Raw genomic sequence first — 16,750 nt, forward strand, 5'->3', positions numbered from 1 at the left:
TGCCGAAATGTGTGCAGAATGCTCTAGGACCGAGAACACACCATGCCTTCCTCATCTAAGTTATGATATAAGTTTGTTTATCCTTATAAAAAATTAAAAGAGACTAGTACATTGAAAATGATTGTTAATATGGGTGTTGTGCATGTTTTGGCTGGGTTGTGGATGGAGGGGTTGGCATGAATTATTTTAATATTCACTGAGAAATGTGTTTCCAAATAATATAATAATAATATAATAATAAAAAATATTCAAGATACAAACTGCATGTTTGAATTAATTACATTCGTTTCGAGAAGTCCCACTCTGTAGTGGGACCTCTCAAAACGACACAAGTTTATGCAACACAAGGCAACACAAGTTGCATAAACAACCTCTCTGGTTGTTTATGCAACTTGTGTTGCCTGAGTGCCCCTGTTTAAGTGACTTACAATAATGCTTGGATGCTCATATAGATAGTTTCTCTGTGTATTTGCACATGAACTGAATTTAATTGAATTTAAGTCTGACGTTTGTATCTGTGAAACCATCATCAGAAAAAGAAACTTTTTATGGAGAATTCACTGAAACTGAACAAGTAAAATAAAGTTCTAGGTTCAGTGTATGAAAAACATGTTGGCCCTGACTTGCAGGTTAACTTTCAAACATTAATCTCACTTCATACTATTTCCCATTTAGACTCAAACAAGCTAAAAATAAAGGAATTACAAATGTCTGTTGAGGAGTAATCCGGAAAAAAGAGGTGTTTTAATGTGAAGCCTGGCGTGTGACGGGACAAAACTATCCTAAATGAACATATGATCTGAGTTTAAAAGATAAAACAAAAAAGTACAAATATATACTAAGCACAAAACAAGAGCTTTAAATACTCAAGAACTTAAGAAATATAATAAAAAACAAACGGTATAACCTGAAGATCTAAGGCACACTGGCTTTAAAAAACAATTACCACATCATTTATCCATCCATCATTTTTTCCCGCCTGTGCGTGTGGGGTCGCAGGGGAGCTGGTCTCTACCTCCAATGGTAATTGGGTGAGAGGTGGGGTACACCCTGGACAGGTCGCTTGTCTATTGCAGGGCAACACACACCTTTTTCAACTGTGGGAGGAAGCTGGAGTACCCAGAGAGAACCTACACATCCACAGGGAGAACATGCAAACTCCATGCAGAATGACCCCAGACCAGGAATTAATCTCAGGACCTTCTGGCTGCAAGGCAACAGTTGCCAACTGTGCCACCATGCAGCCCACACATCATCTAAATGATTAAATTATAAATGAATACAGAAAGCTATCCACATACAGATTACTGCTCCGTTAATCAACAAATGAAACATAAACAGGTTTTAGAAATGTGTAAATGTCTGTTGTCAATGATTAGTTCTTAATAAGATTTCCTTATTGGACCCACATTGATCTCAGACAGAGCCAAAAAGTGATTTAATCTATTTAATCACATTTTCTTATAAAACCAAAAGGTGATGACATGTAAACACAAATTTACTCAACAGACTGCTTTAACCTTTTTAACATTAAAATGCAAACACGGGTTGTTTGTTATAAGGAATATCTCTAATGATTAAACAGGCTGAGGCCATTACAGTCTAATTTGACCAGTAAGGCCTGAAGGCAGGGGAAAAAAAGAAAACTCTTACCAGAAATCTATGCTGTGAATAGCAAAAAAAGGAAAGGTCTTTTGTTTTGCTTTTTATAGAAAGAGAAAATGTTGTCCATTTTGTAATAGCCTCTGTTTTGTAATAACTACGGGTTTAATCCCCAAAAAATTAAAAGTTCGGCAAGAAATGTTTTGCACATTGGCAAACTAGAACTTGGGCTCAGTGTTCTGTTCAGCAATGAGCAGGTTCTGCATGCTGAACAACATTCTGGACACATTTTAGCCTGGATGTGCAGAAAGTGGTTGTCCGCTGTTTTTCTCGCCATGCAGTCAGGCTGTTACACACACTCCTGTGTGCTCCTGTCTTCATCCTCTGCCACTTGCAGCTTTTTCTGCCTGACCATCATACATGTATTATTGCCACATTTACACCACAGATGTTCTTTGATTTATGTGTGAGGCGGTATTGGGTTTTAACAAAATCAGGGTTCTATCAAAGCAAAACATCAAGGTTGAAGTGCTCTGAAGGTGACTGTGATTAAAAGAATCAGCTTAATCAGTCCAGAATCAGTTTCACTTTTTGCTTTCTGACAAAAGCAGAAAATGGTGTGAATACGAGCAGCATGAGAACATTTAACGAGGTCAACAGAAACCAGAGTGGAAATTCTGCATGACAATGCAATTCATTTCCTAATAAATTTAACTTTTTGTAGAAGACTACAGTTTCTTGAAAGCTTTCACTCCTCTTGACCTTTTTCACTTACAAGCAAAAATCTTTCATGGGGATTTTTATGTGCTTGACCAACACGAGGCAGTGCATAATCTGGAAAATGATACATGGGTTTTAAATGTTGTTTAGAAAAACCATCCACAAAATGTGACATGCATTTGTGAATGACACCATTTATTTTGACAACACTGCATGACGGATGGTCACAGAATCATGCTGTAGTTGTATTTTTCTTCACCTTGGAGCTAAAAAACCTTACCATGCGGGATACACTCAGCAGGTCACAACATCAGAACAAAGAACATGAGGATGTGTCTGGAAAATTCTGGCAGGTAGATGTAAATGAGCGCTGTGGGTTGTGGGCTGGGTTGGCTCTGAGATTAATTCAAATTAGTATCTGGAAAATGTGAACCCTGAATGTTTTTATTGGGTCCTTTGAGCTGCACTAAAACTGATTTTAGGATGGCCATAGTGCGGGGCTGGGGGGTGGGTTCTGAGGACAGATGTTCAGAGGTGATTCACAGCTGCTAAATAACTTTCTGTACAAACGCCACTGTGCTGTTTCCTACCAGGTGAGCTGGAATGAGATGAGCAGCGTTATTAACATCACCTGAGTGCGTCTATGATGAGGTGATTCTGAGTGTTGACAGAGGAAGTGAGTGCATGTTGTACACGTACAGGAGGGAGGAGTGTTCCTGAATGTCAGCTGTGATTGTTCTCCCCATGTGAGGGAAATTTGTACAGTTAGTCGGTCACAGTCTGCACGTTCACACAAGGCCAGCATTGCCATTTTGTATGCTTTCTGATTCACATCACAGTTACTTACCGTGCAACAGCTAAGGAGACGTGATAAGCGCCTGGTTTTGGCCTTGAGCCCGATACTGCAGCTACTACAGATCCTAATCAAGCTGCTTCCAGTAATGGGTCATGAATTAGCCTAAAAAAGACCTCTGGGTAACATTACCAAACCCATGGGGGGGGGTTTAAATGCAACCTTCACTGTAAACCATCTGTGGCGCCCAGTGTGTCTGATGGTTCTGACCTGTTTTTTCTCAAAAATAAGCCCAGTCCTTCCCAGACAGAGGAAATGAGAACCCAAGGGCATCCTAAAACTGAATTGTTTCCACCCCAGATTTTCATTTGTTTTATGAGCAACATAACATCTGAGCAAATCTAAAATAAAAAATAAATGACAGATTCCAAAGCATTACATTTCAAAATGTTGATAAAATAAAAGAGGTATTGAGGATGTTTTCATTTAGTTTCCCTGCTTGGAGGCGAGCGTTTCTCCTGCAGTTACAGCAGCACAGTTATGGAGGGAAAAAGAAACCATTCAGTCAGCCTACGTGTAACAGCTCACATTCTCTGTGCTTTTTCATGTCCTCTTCTCTCGCCCCACCTCCAGCGTCCGTCCGCCCCTTCCCACAGAAACAAACAAGCCCGCAGCAGCGCTCCGTTCAGGGGTCGCGGAAATGTATGGCAAGTTGTTGTGTCATAAAACGCTCAGGACGCTCCGTCCGAATTACAATAGCAGATGTAAACATTTCTAATCAATCGATGGCAACAGTCGACACTTCAAGAATACACATACACAATTATACATATTTATTATTGAGATGTAGCTGCATTATATATATATATATATATATATATATATATATACACAAAAATTGTGTCTTCAACCCCTTATTTATGATGATTTTACTTCCTACAGCTAATGAAAACAGATCATTTAAGATTAGAATATTACATTATAATAATATCACAGCCGGAAAAAAATGAGACAGTAAAAATTAAAACAGTAATATTTAAAACAGAAATGTGGGATCAATAACAGGTATATTTAATATATATCTATCTATCTATCTATCTATCTATCTATCTATCTATCTAGCAGTTGTACTCATCTCAATCTGAACTTAGAGCACAGAAAATGAACTGTCCAGTTTGAGCAATCCACCCAGATATTGAAAGAGGCAAAGAAGTGCATATTATATTTAATGTTTAAGTATAGTTATATTTAGAGAAATACGTGTTGGGAGTGCAGTGGATCACATAATTTACAGTTACTACCTTTAACTTAAGTGGAGCAACACCAAACTGGACCTCAGCAGTAAATAACTGAAGCAACAGTGTGGGGCAAGGCTGCCAACCTCAACCCACTGTGTGGTTATTTTATGCAAAACATGATTTAATGTATATTTTACACTTGAAATGTGTTGGGGAAACCATTTTATAAAGAGTTATCAGAGCTTTAGTTCATAGTAAAAATGTAGTTTGTACTTTAAGAGAAGGGTCCCAGTGAGAGAATAGAAGTATGTTATATCTGGAATGTTAATTTTGGACGGTAAATATGGCAACCTGGAATGTTTATTTTGTCTTTTTTTATTTATTTGCTAACTTAATGTTGGACCAGTGTTCATGTAAAGGCATCCATCCATCTAGACTTAGAAATTAGTGATCGGAATGTCTGCGTTAAAGCGCCTGTGTATTATATTTCACCACGGCTTGCCATACCTGTGAGAGCAAAGGAAAACTTCTATGGCGAAGGAGGGAGACAACGGATTCAAAGTCAAGGCGGGGCTCCGCCACTTCTGCCCAATCAGGTTTAGCAACGCTCCGGTGGGCGGATGTTTTTAAATGTTTCTGCTGCAGCCAATCAGAAGCAGGGACCAGCCCCTCTCTGGAAGCGCAGGGCCTCCCCGAGTCTCTGCTCCGTTTAAAGAGTGCACCACCCCAGCCTGTACGTTGTTGTTGTTGGATTGAGGACTCTTTGCTTTCACTCCCATGGTTGTGCAGACGTTAAGGATGAAGATCCAGGAATCGCCCGTCGCTTGTGACGCGGGGAGGATCGGAGATGGGGAGGTGCGCGCTTCGGAACCGGACCGAGAGGACGTGCCCAGGCTGGACCTGACAGCTCTGACCGAGGACAGCAGCTGGGGAGGTGAGGCTGCACGCTTACGTTGACTATTCACTTATTTCTTTATTTACACCTGCGTGTTATTGTAAACGGGGAAGCAGGGTAAAAAAAACACCATGCTTTAATGACCTCCATTTAGATCTGCACACATGGGCGTCAGCTGCACACGCCTTCCGCTCCAACTGCGCCTCCACTGCAGCTTCAACCATAAGAAAATGTCTCCAGCCACCTCGTTTGCCTTAGATTAGTCGCATTTGCTGCAGGATTGTGCAGCTGAGTTTAGTTTAAACAGCTTGAGCTTCGCTAATCATGATTTTGTTCATGATAAACAATGATTGCTGAACTGTGTGGAGCCTCATCCACAAACCGCCTGCTGCCGTAATTTTCAGTATATGGGAGGTTGAGAGTTTGTTTTGATGCACACCACAAATGGACTCTATTGAAAAGCTTACTGCAATGTTCAGAAACTGGTTGCATTAGAAGTGTTTATTCTTTTAGTTTAAGTCATTTTGACATGATGTGTGTTGGGAAATAATTGGAGTTACGCCATCAGAAAAGATTAATCCAGGGTTATTAGAAGCAGCCAAGGCGTTGCAGCACTCACTCACTCACCTCCTCCTCCTTCCCTCTCGGAGTGTTTCTAGATTTTCTTGTTTCTCTGTTTGCCTTTGCCCAGTTTGCTTCAGTGCAGAAAGGAAACAACACACAGTTTGTTTTGTGCTCAGACACCGATTGTTCAGATAGGAAACTGCAACACACCCGCCTCTCAGGTTCTGATCGGAGCGTCTACATGGATGAATGGGATGGTAAACAAACACGGTTCATCCTCAGGAAAACATTCAGAGAACACCATGTACTGGCCTGTTTTTGTTCCGGTTTTGATGCTGATGCTCCAACGACGCAGTTTCCTGTTCGATATGAGAAAACTGTTCTGTGCAATAAAACGTGTCAGCTTCAGCAGCCTCATGGTTGGAGGCTGGCTCATGGCCGTGGAGCTCTCTAGTGGCCAAACTTTGCACTTGGAAAAAAGTTGGAGCTCTGTCAGGGGGGGTTTGTTGCCATGCAGCCAGACCCCGTTTTTCCTGCACACATGGTGCATGGAGGATTTTCTTTCTATCCCCACGAGAGCTGCACAACATCAGGAAAACATGTGACCTTACCGTAGGATGACAGTTAACTGCTATTTTCCAAATGCTGCCCTTTCTTTTCCACCGTCATAATGTCCCAACAGCTTCTTATGTGCTTCAGGTGAGGTCAGAGCGTCCAACTGACTACATTTATTATTGCCATGTAGAGTGAGACGGCATAGCACTTCATATATTAGCCCATCAAACATTGCACTCATATCTATTGATATTGCAATGTCTTGGAATATTTGCATAAATACATATTTTCTTTCCTGCTCTTATCTCTCTGTCACTTTCAATTGCACCTCATTTTTATACCATAGGGTTCCTAAACTGTCTGCAAACGTATATGGAAAATTGTTGCATTAATACATTTCCATTGTCTAAAAGTTGCCCTTGCTCCTTATTTCCTTCCTTTCATTTTTGTGTCTGTCCTTCATTCATTCTTTCTTTCTTATTTTCTTCCATCCTACCCTGTCCTTCCTCCATCCCTTTCTTCCGTTGTGTTTCTTTCCTTCCCTTTTCCGTACCTGTATTCTTCTGTTTTTCCCTTCTGCCCCTCTTTTAACGTTTGCTTTCTTATTTACCTCTTTGTAGCCTTCTTTATCGTCTGTCCCCTTCCTTTTTCCATCCTTCCTTTCTACCTTCTTTCCTATCCTGTATCCCTCCTTCCTTGCTGTCTTTCTTATATCCCTCAGTCCTTCTATCCTGTCTTGTTCTTCCTTTATTTCTTCCTTTCTTACATCTTTTATTTCTTCCCTGGAAAATCTGGACGTTCACGTGAGAAACCCAGAGAGGGGTAACGGGCCCATGCGTAACTAAAGCACATCTAATATCAGAAACATTTCTAAGTCTTTTACCTTTCTATTTGGCTCCATCCTACTCATACTTTCTGTGCTGAAGGCAGAATACAACAGCACCACAAAGAGACTCCATGAGTGGCTGCAACAGGCCGCCTGGATGTACCGGACCTCCTCTGGGATTCCTTTCAAGCATGAAAACAGTCCGTCTCTGGCAATGCATGAAGTGTAACTATGGACTCAATTATTCCCCATCACCGAGGACCCAAAGAGGGATTTGTGTTATGTGCAATCAGATAATAAAACAGTATTATACTATAGAAATGGGCATGTGGATGGATGGATGGGAGCATTAGGCAGGGGTCTCCGACCTTTGTCCCAGTACACTCTGGTCACTGTGACCTGATATTTGTTGTCGGCTGCCAGCAGTGCTGAGATCACAGAAATTACAGCAGGAAGTGACACAGTTATGTCTCATAATTGCTGTTGCTTGACTCTACTTCATTTCTATTTCTTAGTTGTCATTTCTTCACCATGTCCATCTGTCCTTTCTTTCTCTGTTCTTGTAGAGTTCCTTTTTCCTAACTTCTGTTTCCTCGATTTCAAAAGCATTTTCCATCCTGGTTGTTGTGATGGTAAGTCTTGTCAGCATCTGAGCAGCTAATATGTCAAAGTAATTAAAAGGAAAGAAAGAAGCAGCTGTCTGTCTGACCTTTTCCTCTGCACGGCAACATGCTTGAACGATCTGGAACATAACCGCCGAGTATCTGGAATGGCGCACAGGCGGGTTTTTTGTTTCATTAATCTAGTTAATCCCAAACCATCAGTGTGCAGTTGATTTAAAGGATTAATTTAAAATGCCATGGAGCCTTAGCGGCAGGCTCCACCACACTGACCCGAGCCTCACAGGAAAAAACGTGTGGATGTGATGGAGTCTGAACCTGCTGATGCGCCGCAGGGTCGCTGCTTGATAAACTGCATGTCCCACATCCATAAAGGGCAAAAACCTCCAGGATTCTAGAGCTGGAATGTGAGCTAAATCTCTTCCAGTTTGGCCCAAATGTTCCCCCAGCTAAGAAAAATATGCATGAGCAGTGTCAAACTGGCCCTGCATGCCTTCCAGGTTGCATACTGACGCTATGGCTCATTTACACTGAAGGTCGGCTTGTTTTCATTCGCTGTCTCTGTTCTGTCAGAATAACAGCTCCTCAGTATGCTTCCACTCCCTGCTCCCCTTTTCCACGGCATCCACCTTGTAATTCCCACTGAGTCTCTGTGTTTTCAGCACTAAAATTTCCCAAACAGCCTGATATTTTCCCATCTCGCGTGTCTTATTTTCCTTTTGTTTCCTCATGCATACATTCTTGAACAGATGCAGCGTTTGTTTCTGGAAACTAAAAAAACACAAGTTCATCACAGTACCTCTCAACAGGGATCGTGGCCTGACATTATCCCACAGAGATTCAGGCTTTTATTAATAGCTCGGGGATCGTCAGGGGTATCCGCCTGGCTATTTCTCCCCAGACATAATTATTACCAGAGCGGAGGCAGTAACCAGGGGGACCAGAGTCAAGGTGGGCGTGGTTTACCCACACTTTCACAACATCGGTGGCTCTTCTGCCCCCAGAGAAAGTTTTTTAAAGAGCTTGTAGAGAGCTTTGCTGTTGTTTAGATTACTGCATCAGAAAGAAACCACGTTGCTTTTTCTAATGTTTTGAATCTGGCATTTTAGTTTAAAATCCTTTTTTTATTCTTTCTAAAATTAAAATGTTTAAAAGATTTAACTAATCTCTCTAATTTTAGAGGAAAACCTAGCCAAAAGACTGATTTTACAGATGCAGACTCATGAGCACCTCCAGAAATTCAGTTTTATTACAGTGTCACCATACGTAATAGGGGCCAGCCATAAACAATGATGAATAAGTAAATCCTGCAGCTTATATAAACAATTTAATTATTTATAAAAAAGCATGATGCATATCAGATTGCCTTCCCCCTGTTCCTCCCATCGATGGGACCACTGTGCAGATTTCTTTTCATTTTAATTTTAATTTTTAGGTTGAAACTGTTGGTTCAAAAAGCCAAATCAAGCAATTTAAAGGTGTCATATGTTTATTTTTAAGGAACTACTAATGGGTTTTTTGTTTTTATTTTCTTTTTCTGAGTCAGAAATTACATATTTGTTTCTTTTGTGTTTTTTAATATACTACTATAGTTTAGAACATAATTAAGGTCGTAAATTTCGCCGTCATTGAACTCCGGATCTCTCTGCAATAGCAAGTGTGCCAACTACAACAAATCCTGCACGTTTTCCGGTTTCATTCACTGCATTTCCACCCACATTATCTTTGCTGCAGCTTTTGTTTCATATGTGCAGACAAGAATCAAAATGTGACCTCGCAACAATCCCTTTACGTGTTCCTCAGAGCCAATCCCGGCAAGCCCACTGCAAAGGGAGAGCATGGACCGCGAGGAAGCTCGGCTATCCCCCCACGCAGGGGGACGTCTGATCCGCCAACTGCTGGAGGAGGACAGTGACCCGATGGTGTCCCCCCGTTTCTACGCCTATGGACACAGCCAGCAGTATTTGGATGACACGGAGGTGCCTCCTTCACCACCGAATGCTCACTCCTTCATCAGGTAGCCTGAACATTTTTCTGCGTGGCTGCAGGTGGAGAAAGAAGGAAAGAAAAGTTGGAGTTAAAATCTTATTTTGTCTCCTCAGCCGCAGACGAAGTTCATCTCTTGGCTCCTGTGACGATGAGAAAGAGGAGCTGACCTCCGCCCAGCTTACAAAGAGGATTCATGTTCTGAAGAAAAAGATCCAGAGGTTTGAAGAGAAGTTTCAAGATGACAGGAAATACAGGGTACGTAGTTATCACAAAAGAGACAAAAAAAATCATGATTCATTCAGGTGATTAATAGAAAAGTTAATTGTTTCTTGTTTTCCAGCCCTCCCACAGTGATAAAGTTGCAAACCCAGAAGTGCTGAGATGGCTCAACGAACTGGCCAGGCTTCGAAAAGAGCTAAAAGGTAAAGACTCTGTGCAAATAAACTGAAAGTTGGATCTTTAAGACAGTAAATCAAATATTTGTCTCCATGTGTTTCTCCAGAACGCAAGCTGTTGATGTCCGAGGAGGACCTACCCCCTGTGACCCGTCAGCGCAGCAACACACTGCCCAAAAGCTTTGGCTCCCAGCTGGACAAGAAGCCCCAGCAGGAGAAAGCGCCCCAGCCTCCAGTGGAGAGCACTCTGGAGTCCATCTTGAAGAAGCTGCAGGAGAAGAGGGAGCAGATGAACCGCCCCGAGGACATTAAGGTAAGACCATACTACAACCTTGCATTAAGAATCAATGATGCACACAGAAACAAACAGCAGGAATTTTGAGTTTCTTACTGTCCTACGACAGGATATGACACGAGAACAAATTGGAGCAGAGAAAGTTGCTCTGCAGAAGGGTCTTCTCCAATTTGAGAGCATCCACGGCCGGCCTGTGAGTCTTCTTCCATCTTAACCGCTACAGATCAAGTTTTTAAATTATACAAATTATAGGCTTACAAAATGCAGAAGAAAAATTATACAGTGGAAAGGAAAATGATGCAGTTTTCAAACTTCTTTGCAAATTAAAATCTGAAGTATGTATTCAGTACTCAGGAACCCTAAATAAAATCCAGTGAACCTGTGAACCAATGGAAAGGTTTAGACCCAATGACATTTATGTGTTGGTCCAGTCAAAGTCCAGATCTCAATTCTAAATTAACCTTTACAAATTGTGTATTTCTGGACTTCAATGCGTTTTAATTGCAAGAGCGTAAACGGCACAGTTTAGATTTCAATAAAAACTGTACAGCTGACCCTTCTATCCTCTAATCCCATTATAAAAATCATTTAACTGACTTCCTTTCTTTAAAGCATGAGCTGCAGAGCTATAATAGGGAAAAGTACAATAGCTGTCATGTTGTTTTTATGTGAAAAAAAGCATTCTAAAAGGACAAATTTCCTGCTCAAGGTGACCAAGAACGAGAGGCAAATCATGAAACCGTTGTACGACAGATATCGCCTGGTGAAGCAGATCCTCTGCAGAGCCTCCACCATCCCTGTCATAGTAAGTACCGCATCTTAATTCAATCTCACCACACGTTCAGCACGTCTGCAGGCGCTTAATCCCGAATGGTGCCTGCTGCAAGAACACGTGGCAGTCACGCCACAGACATGTTGTTACCCTCTCAAGACTTTAAGTCCAGATTTAACTGATCAAAGGATTAAAGAGAGGATCCTTAACAGGAAAGGCTCAGAAACTGTAGAACCTTCTCCACAAAGAGAGGATGGATTGTTCTGAATGGAATAAAACTGAAAAAATGTGTTATTGTTTTTTTTAGATTGTTTACTTGCATGCTTTGCCATTATATGTGGATTCACGTCTTAATTCCACACCACGACTTTAATTTTAAAAAAAGACATAAAGACACCCAGATGTGTCTCTTCCTGCTTGTGGCCTTGCTTTAAATGCATCTCGGTGTGGTTAATGCCTCCCTTGTTGACCGTCACCACAGGGCTCCCCCTCCAGCAAGCGCCGAGGGCCCCTCCTTCAGCCAATAATCGAGGGTGAAACTGCACTCTTCTTCGACGATATCAAGGTGAAGAGCTGCTGCTGTTATTGCTGCCTCCCACAGACCCCTCCTCCATCCTATTTGCTACCATTTTCACTCTGATGGACCTAGTTGGTGCCTGTTGATTGGGCAGATGGCTGCATCAGTACAGCTGTTAAATCAGTAGCTGTTGATGTTTGAATCCCCATATCGCTTGGATTCATATGTTTATTGTTGGGTGATGAAAAATTAAAGCAATGTTCTCCATTTCAGTTTGTACACACTAATGGGTGTAAACAATGATTTAAGGACTAACCCTGCATGATCCTCAGTGTCTAATACCTGAAGCTGGATCGGGTTTAACCCTTTGTCCTGTTCTTCAGTCTCTGGTTGCTCTGTTTATTAACCATGTGCTGTTTTTTCTTTCTTTTAGGAGGAGGAGGACGGCTCGGAGGACGATGGAGACACAAAGACTCATTTCACAGAGAACATTCAGCCCGAGCTCAGTGTTTTCAGCTTCATGGATGAGGAAGTGGATGGTTTCATTTCTCCTGTGGATGAACTTTCACCCTCAAAAACCACAGCAGACATGGGGCTGTCCAACCTGCACTCGGCCACCATGTAAGTAAATTAATAAGAATAAGCACAGCCTGTTGTGTTTTATAACACTCAGTGCTTATCAGACCTTTTGATTTAACATAATAAAACACTGAAACTGAATTGAGATCCCACACAATAAAGGTTGGTATTCAGGACCAGGGTTGTTTGGAGTAGTTATGATCAGCTAGTTTTTTACTGACGTAGAGAGCAGTCCGTGATCTGAGTTTAGAGAATCAGGGTGTATACTTATGGGACAGCCAAGCTCAAAGCTACTCAGGCAACACCTATTCATGTTAACAGCTATTCAAGCTAATGGCTACACAGACGAGCAGTTACTCAAGCAAGAGAAAATACACAGGCTAGCAGCAATTCAAGTTAACAGCTATTCAGGCTAAGACCTACTACAGCTAACAGCTGCTGAAGTCAAGACCAAATTACATTAACAGATACTCATGCTAATGGCTACTTTAAAGCTAAGGGCTAAGCAGACTGTCTATTTAGGCTAACAGCAACTCGGGCTAATAGCTATTCAAGCTCATGCACAAGCTAACAAGCTATACAAGTTTTCAATTATACAGGTTAAGATCTACTCCACCAACTGGCTAATGTGTATTTATGTTAACAACTACTCATACTAACATGGATTAGTTGCTTTCTGTGCTTACCCTCACAGCAACTTCAGCTAACAGCTGGTGAAATTTACAGCTATTCAAAGTAATAGCTACTTATTAGCTACTTAAGTTATTCAGATCTCACACCTGGCTAATGAGACTGACAACTAGCTACTGAAGCTAACAGTTAGTTAAATTGGCATCTACTCAAACTACTCATGCTAACAGTAGTTAGTTACTGTGCTTAGCCTCTCAGCTAGTCAACAGTTACAAATGTAAGTTAACAATATTAATAGCTACTTGAGCTACTGGATATTTGAGCTCATACCATCTCAGGGTAGCATCTAAAAGGATTAACAGCTAATCAGGCCCACAACTACCCAGGGCAACCAGTAATTACTGCTCAAGCAAATGGCTATAAGGGTTTACAGGTACTCCAACCATTAGCTATTTGTGTCACTTGTGTATGGACTATTTAGGCTAACAGTTTTGGCGAACAGCTAATAACTAATAGCTACTCCTAAGCAAACATCTACTCAAGCTATTCAGGCTAAGAGCTTATCAGGCCTTGTCTTCTGATAAAACCTAAGCTTCAAAACTTTATTAGAATATCTGGTGACAACCAGATCAGGTATTTTAACCTTATTACTTCCATAACATAGTTTTTGTCATCCGCTATTTTTCCTTTTCTCAACCAAACTGTATTGGTGCTAACAGTGCTTTGGGGATTCTAACTTATCCTTCCGTCTTTCGCCAACATTTGTTCCTTGAAATATTCTGGCTCATACATCTAGCACTTCTAACCTTTTAAAAAACGACATACTGTCTTTGCCTTTGTAATCGCTTTCAGTATCCGAAGCAATTGTAGTTTTGGTATTACTCTGTGATAAATGAGCATCCCAGGAGACTTGCTAATGGATACATTAATAAAGCCTTCTGCACTCAGCGTAAGAAAAAGATGTTTAATAAAAAGGTTGCGGTTCATCAAGTCTCATGCAAAATTGACAAGCGATAAGAATAGCTCGAATAATTGAGATTATTTTGACTTGAAATTTATTTTTTACTATAGAGGAAATTGGCTCATATTGTAGCTGTTAGCTTCACTTATCTTTGAGAATTTCTACATGATTGTCCAAACTTAGACTGTTTTGACAACTGTTTACCTCAGGTACCACACTGACTGCTCATTACTCCTCCACACTAGCATCTTGGTTTGTCCTGCCCTTTTTAGATTAATGGGTTTTCTAATGTTCAGAAAACTGACCAAGAACATATTAAAGAATCTAGCATAAGAAAACAGAAAATAAGCAACATTTTTAGGCTGTTGTCTAGGGAACACTTTAAATATCTCTGAGTTGGTGTGGTGCTGATGGTGTAGGGGCGAAAGCGCACAACCATGTGCAGAGGCTATAGTCCTCGAAGCGGCTGTCCCGGGTTCGAGTCCCGGACCTGGTGACATTTGCCGAATGTCTCCCCCTCTCTCTACCCCTCTTTCCTGTCTGCCTACTGTCAAAGGAAAAATACAAAATAAAAGGCTACTAGTGCCGAAAACATATCTTTAAAAATATATTTATATATATCTCTGAGTTAAGCATTTAATTTAAGCGTAAAACATGTTTTTATTCTCTCCATCACAGGCAGGAACTCGTGGAGCAGCTTCAAGAGACAAGAGAGGAAAAGAAGAGGATCCGCAAGAACCTAAAAGAGTTTGAGGACCAATTCTTCAGACAAAACGGAAGGTATAGACATTTTGTCCTTCACGTTAGAGGTTCTCTCCAGCTTCATTTGCTAATTTTTGCAGTCTTGTTTTTTGTCACAGAACTGTCCAGAAGGAGGACCGCTCCCCGCTTGCAGACGAGTACCACGAATACAAACATGTGAAAGCCAAACTGCGACTGCTGGAAGTCCTCATCAGCAAAAGAGACTCAACTAAGTTCATCTGAGACAATATAGATTCAAATAAAATTTACCAGGACTGGTGCTCAGTTTCTTGTGAAAAAACACATCTCACTCTGTTGGAATATACTGGGAACAACGCGATGCTCTGGGAAAACACAAAGCCAAGCCAGACGTTCTTCTCCATCTCACCTCAACTTTGAAGCAAGAACTTTCTTCACACAAAGCAGCACACGCACAAATAAACTTGCATCACTGATCATTTATTTCTATCAATTTGATAGTTTTAAAAGAATTGTTATGTTAAACTGTAGAAATCCTTAAAGTAAAATCCTAATATTATTTAGAAAAAAAAAAAATGTCATCAAACTGTTGCTATTTTTGAAGGATTTTGTGATGAAGATGTGTATTTATGCTGTTTTTCTAAGGGAGATGTTATTGTTTGTATCAGTTTTCACCAGATGAATAGCTTCTGTTATTTCAGTTTTGCCCTCCATGTACTGTCTGAAATAATATTTTTATTCTGCTTCTGTAGAAGTTTAATCAAGTACTTGCTCACTAACAGAAACGGATTTCTCTTTCACTACAACCCATAAATGGCGGCTCAGAGTATAGGAAATGATCACAGTCAATCAAACTTCTCAATTTTGTGACCACTTCAGCAGCGTTTGGCAGGATATTGTTTATATGCTTTTTAATTTATGTCACATAAGCTGGTCTGGAAATCACTGTTTGGTGTTTTCACACACTGTTCAAAGCAGACAAGGCCAGGTGAGTGTGCAGGACAGAACATGGCTGCCTGTTTGTTTCTCTGTAAATATGGATCACTAAGTATGTTTACATTTCTGTGAGCGAGTACTTTTCTCCTTTCTTTCTCCAAAATGGATGATTACTTGTGTGAATTTTGTTTTCACTTAGTGTAAACACTGGCCAGGCTTAACGAATCTTGAGTGTGTACATTTTAGTACATAAAATTGTATTTTGTATATAATATGGATTAAATCATATTTTTATTGACATTTATGGCCTTTGCGCTTTTTTTGTTTGGCATAAAATAATGTTGAGAATATTCATTCCTCAAATAAAGTTTCAAAGATTAAAAGATGCGTATGAAGACAGAGAACATTTCTAAGCACATGAAAATATACAATAGGCTACGATGATCGTACAACATAAAGTGTGGTGCAAAGGTTTTAAACTACTCATTTCGATGGTGAGCTGACAGCCTCTTCTGATCTTCCCTTAAATTGTGTGTGCTTTGACTCCCAGAATGGCTGGCAAGGGTGGAGGCTTTACTACAATATTTAAATCCTGCTTTCACTGTTGGCAGATTTTCCCAGAGCCTTTAAACTGCAGCTACTGGAGATAAACTGATGCAGTCCGTTGTTGTGCACAGTGGTGCATCTTCCACCTAAGTTTAATAAGATTTTACTGATTTCTTGACTCAGGTTTAAAGTATGACCATTTTGTAATCATTTGAGGTTTTAACGTACATGTATGCTGTAATAACAAGCCCCTGGTCCAGGATTTTCTGAATTTCTTCGACTCCTTTAGCCTCATTCAATCTCTGACCGGTCCTACCCTTAATTAAGGAAACAAACTGGATTTCGTACTGCCCATTGGACTTTGCGTGGACATTAATAAGTGAGGCTGGTAAATCTGACCGTTTTCTAGTTCTATTTACCTCATCGGTCCCTGCTCTAGATGTAAAACCCTGTGCTCCACCATTTTGTTCCCGTCTGATAAACTCTTCTTCAACAGGTTTATTGTTTTCCACAGCCTTTTCTGAAAGTAAACTTTCTGATCTGGATGCTTTTAATAACTTTAACGTTGAGGAGCTTGTCTCGTTATTTAATTTCGTC

At 40.7% G+C, this 16,750-nt stretch overlaps 1 protein-coding gene across 4 annotated transcripts in view; it reads left to right on the plus strand.

Annotated features, from left to right (window-relative positions):
- The window catches only part of fam13a (family with sequence similarity 13 member A), a 92,046-nt gene extending 76,139 nt beyond the window's left edge, over positions 1 to 15,907 (plus strand). Inside the window, exons 15-26 of one of the 4 annotated variants that reach the window (XM_047365352.1) lie at positions 5,143 to 5,287; positions 7,760 to 7,825; positions 9,617 to 9,830; positions 9,916 to 10,057; positions 10,143 to 10,224; positions 10,305 to 10,510; positions 10,602 to 10,685; positions 11,202 to 11,297; positions 11,746 to 11,829; positions 12,215 to 12,402; positions 14,630 to 14,731; positions 14,812 to 15,907. In XM_047365352.1, coding sequence (XP_047221308.1) covers positions 5,143 to 5,287; positions 7,760 to 7,825; positions 9,617 to 9,830; positions 9,916 to 10,057; positions 10,143 to 10,224; positions 10,305 to 10,510; positions 10,602 to 10,685; positions 11,202 to 11,297; positions 11,746 to 11,829; positions 12,215 to 12,402; positions 14,630 to 14,731; positions 14,812 to 14,935 — 1,533 coding nt within the window. In that variant the 3' untranslated portion in view covers positions 14,936 to 15,907. The remainder of the gene's footprint in view (positions 1 to 5,142; positions 5,288 to 7,759; positions 7,826 to 9,616; positions 9,831 to 9,915; positions 10,058 to 10,142; positions 10,225 to 10,304; positions 10,511 to 10,601; positions 10,686 to 11,201; positions 11,298 to 11,745; positions 11,830 to 12,214; positions 12,403 to 14,629; positions 14,732 to 14,811) is intronic. The other 3 variants (XM_047365355.1, XM_047365353.1, XM_047365356.1) reach the window with 3 other exon arrangements.
- The last annotated feature ends 843 nt before the right edge of the window (positions 15,908 to 16,750 follow it).

The sequence above is a fragment of the Girardinichthys multiradiatus genome, chromosome 5 (assembly GCF_021462225.1).
Source record: "Girardinichthys multiradiatus isolate DD_20200921_A chromosome 5, DD_fGirMul_XY1, whole genome shotgun sequence".
Lineage (NCBI taxonomy): Eukaryota > Metazoa > Chordata > Actinopteri > Cyprinodontiformes > Goodeidae > Girardinichthys > Girardinichthys multiradiatus.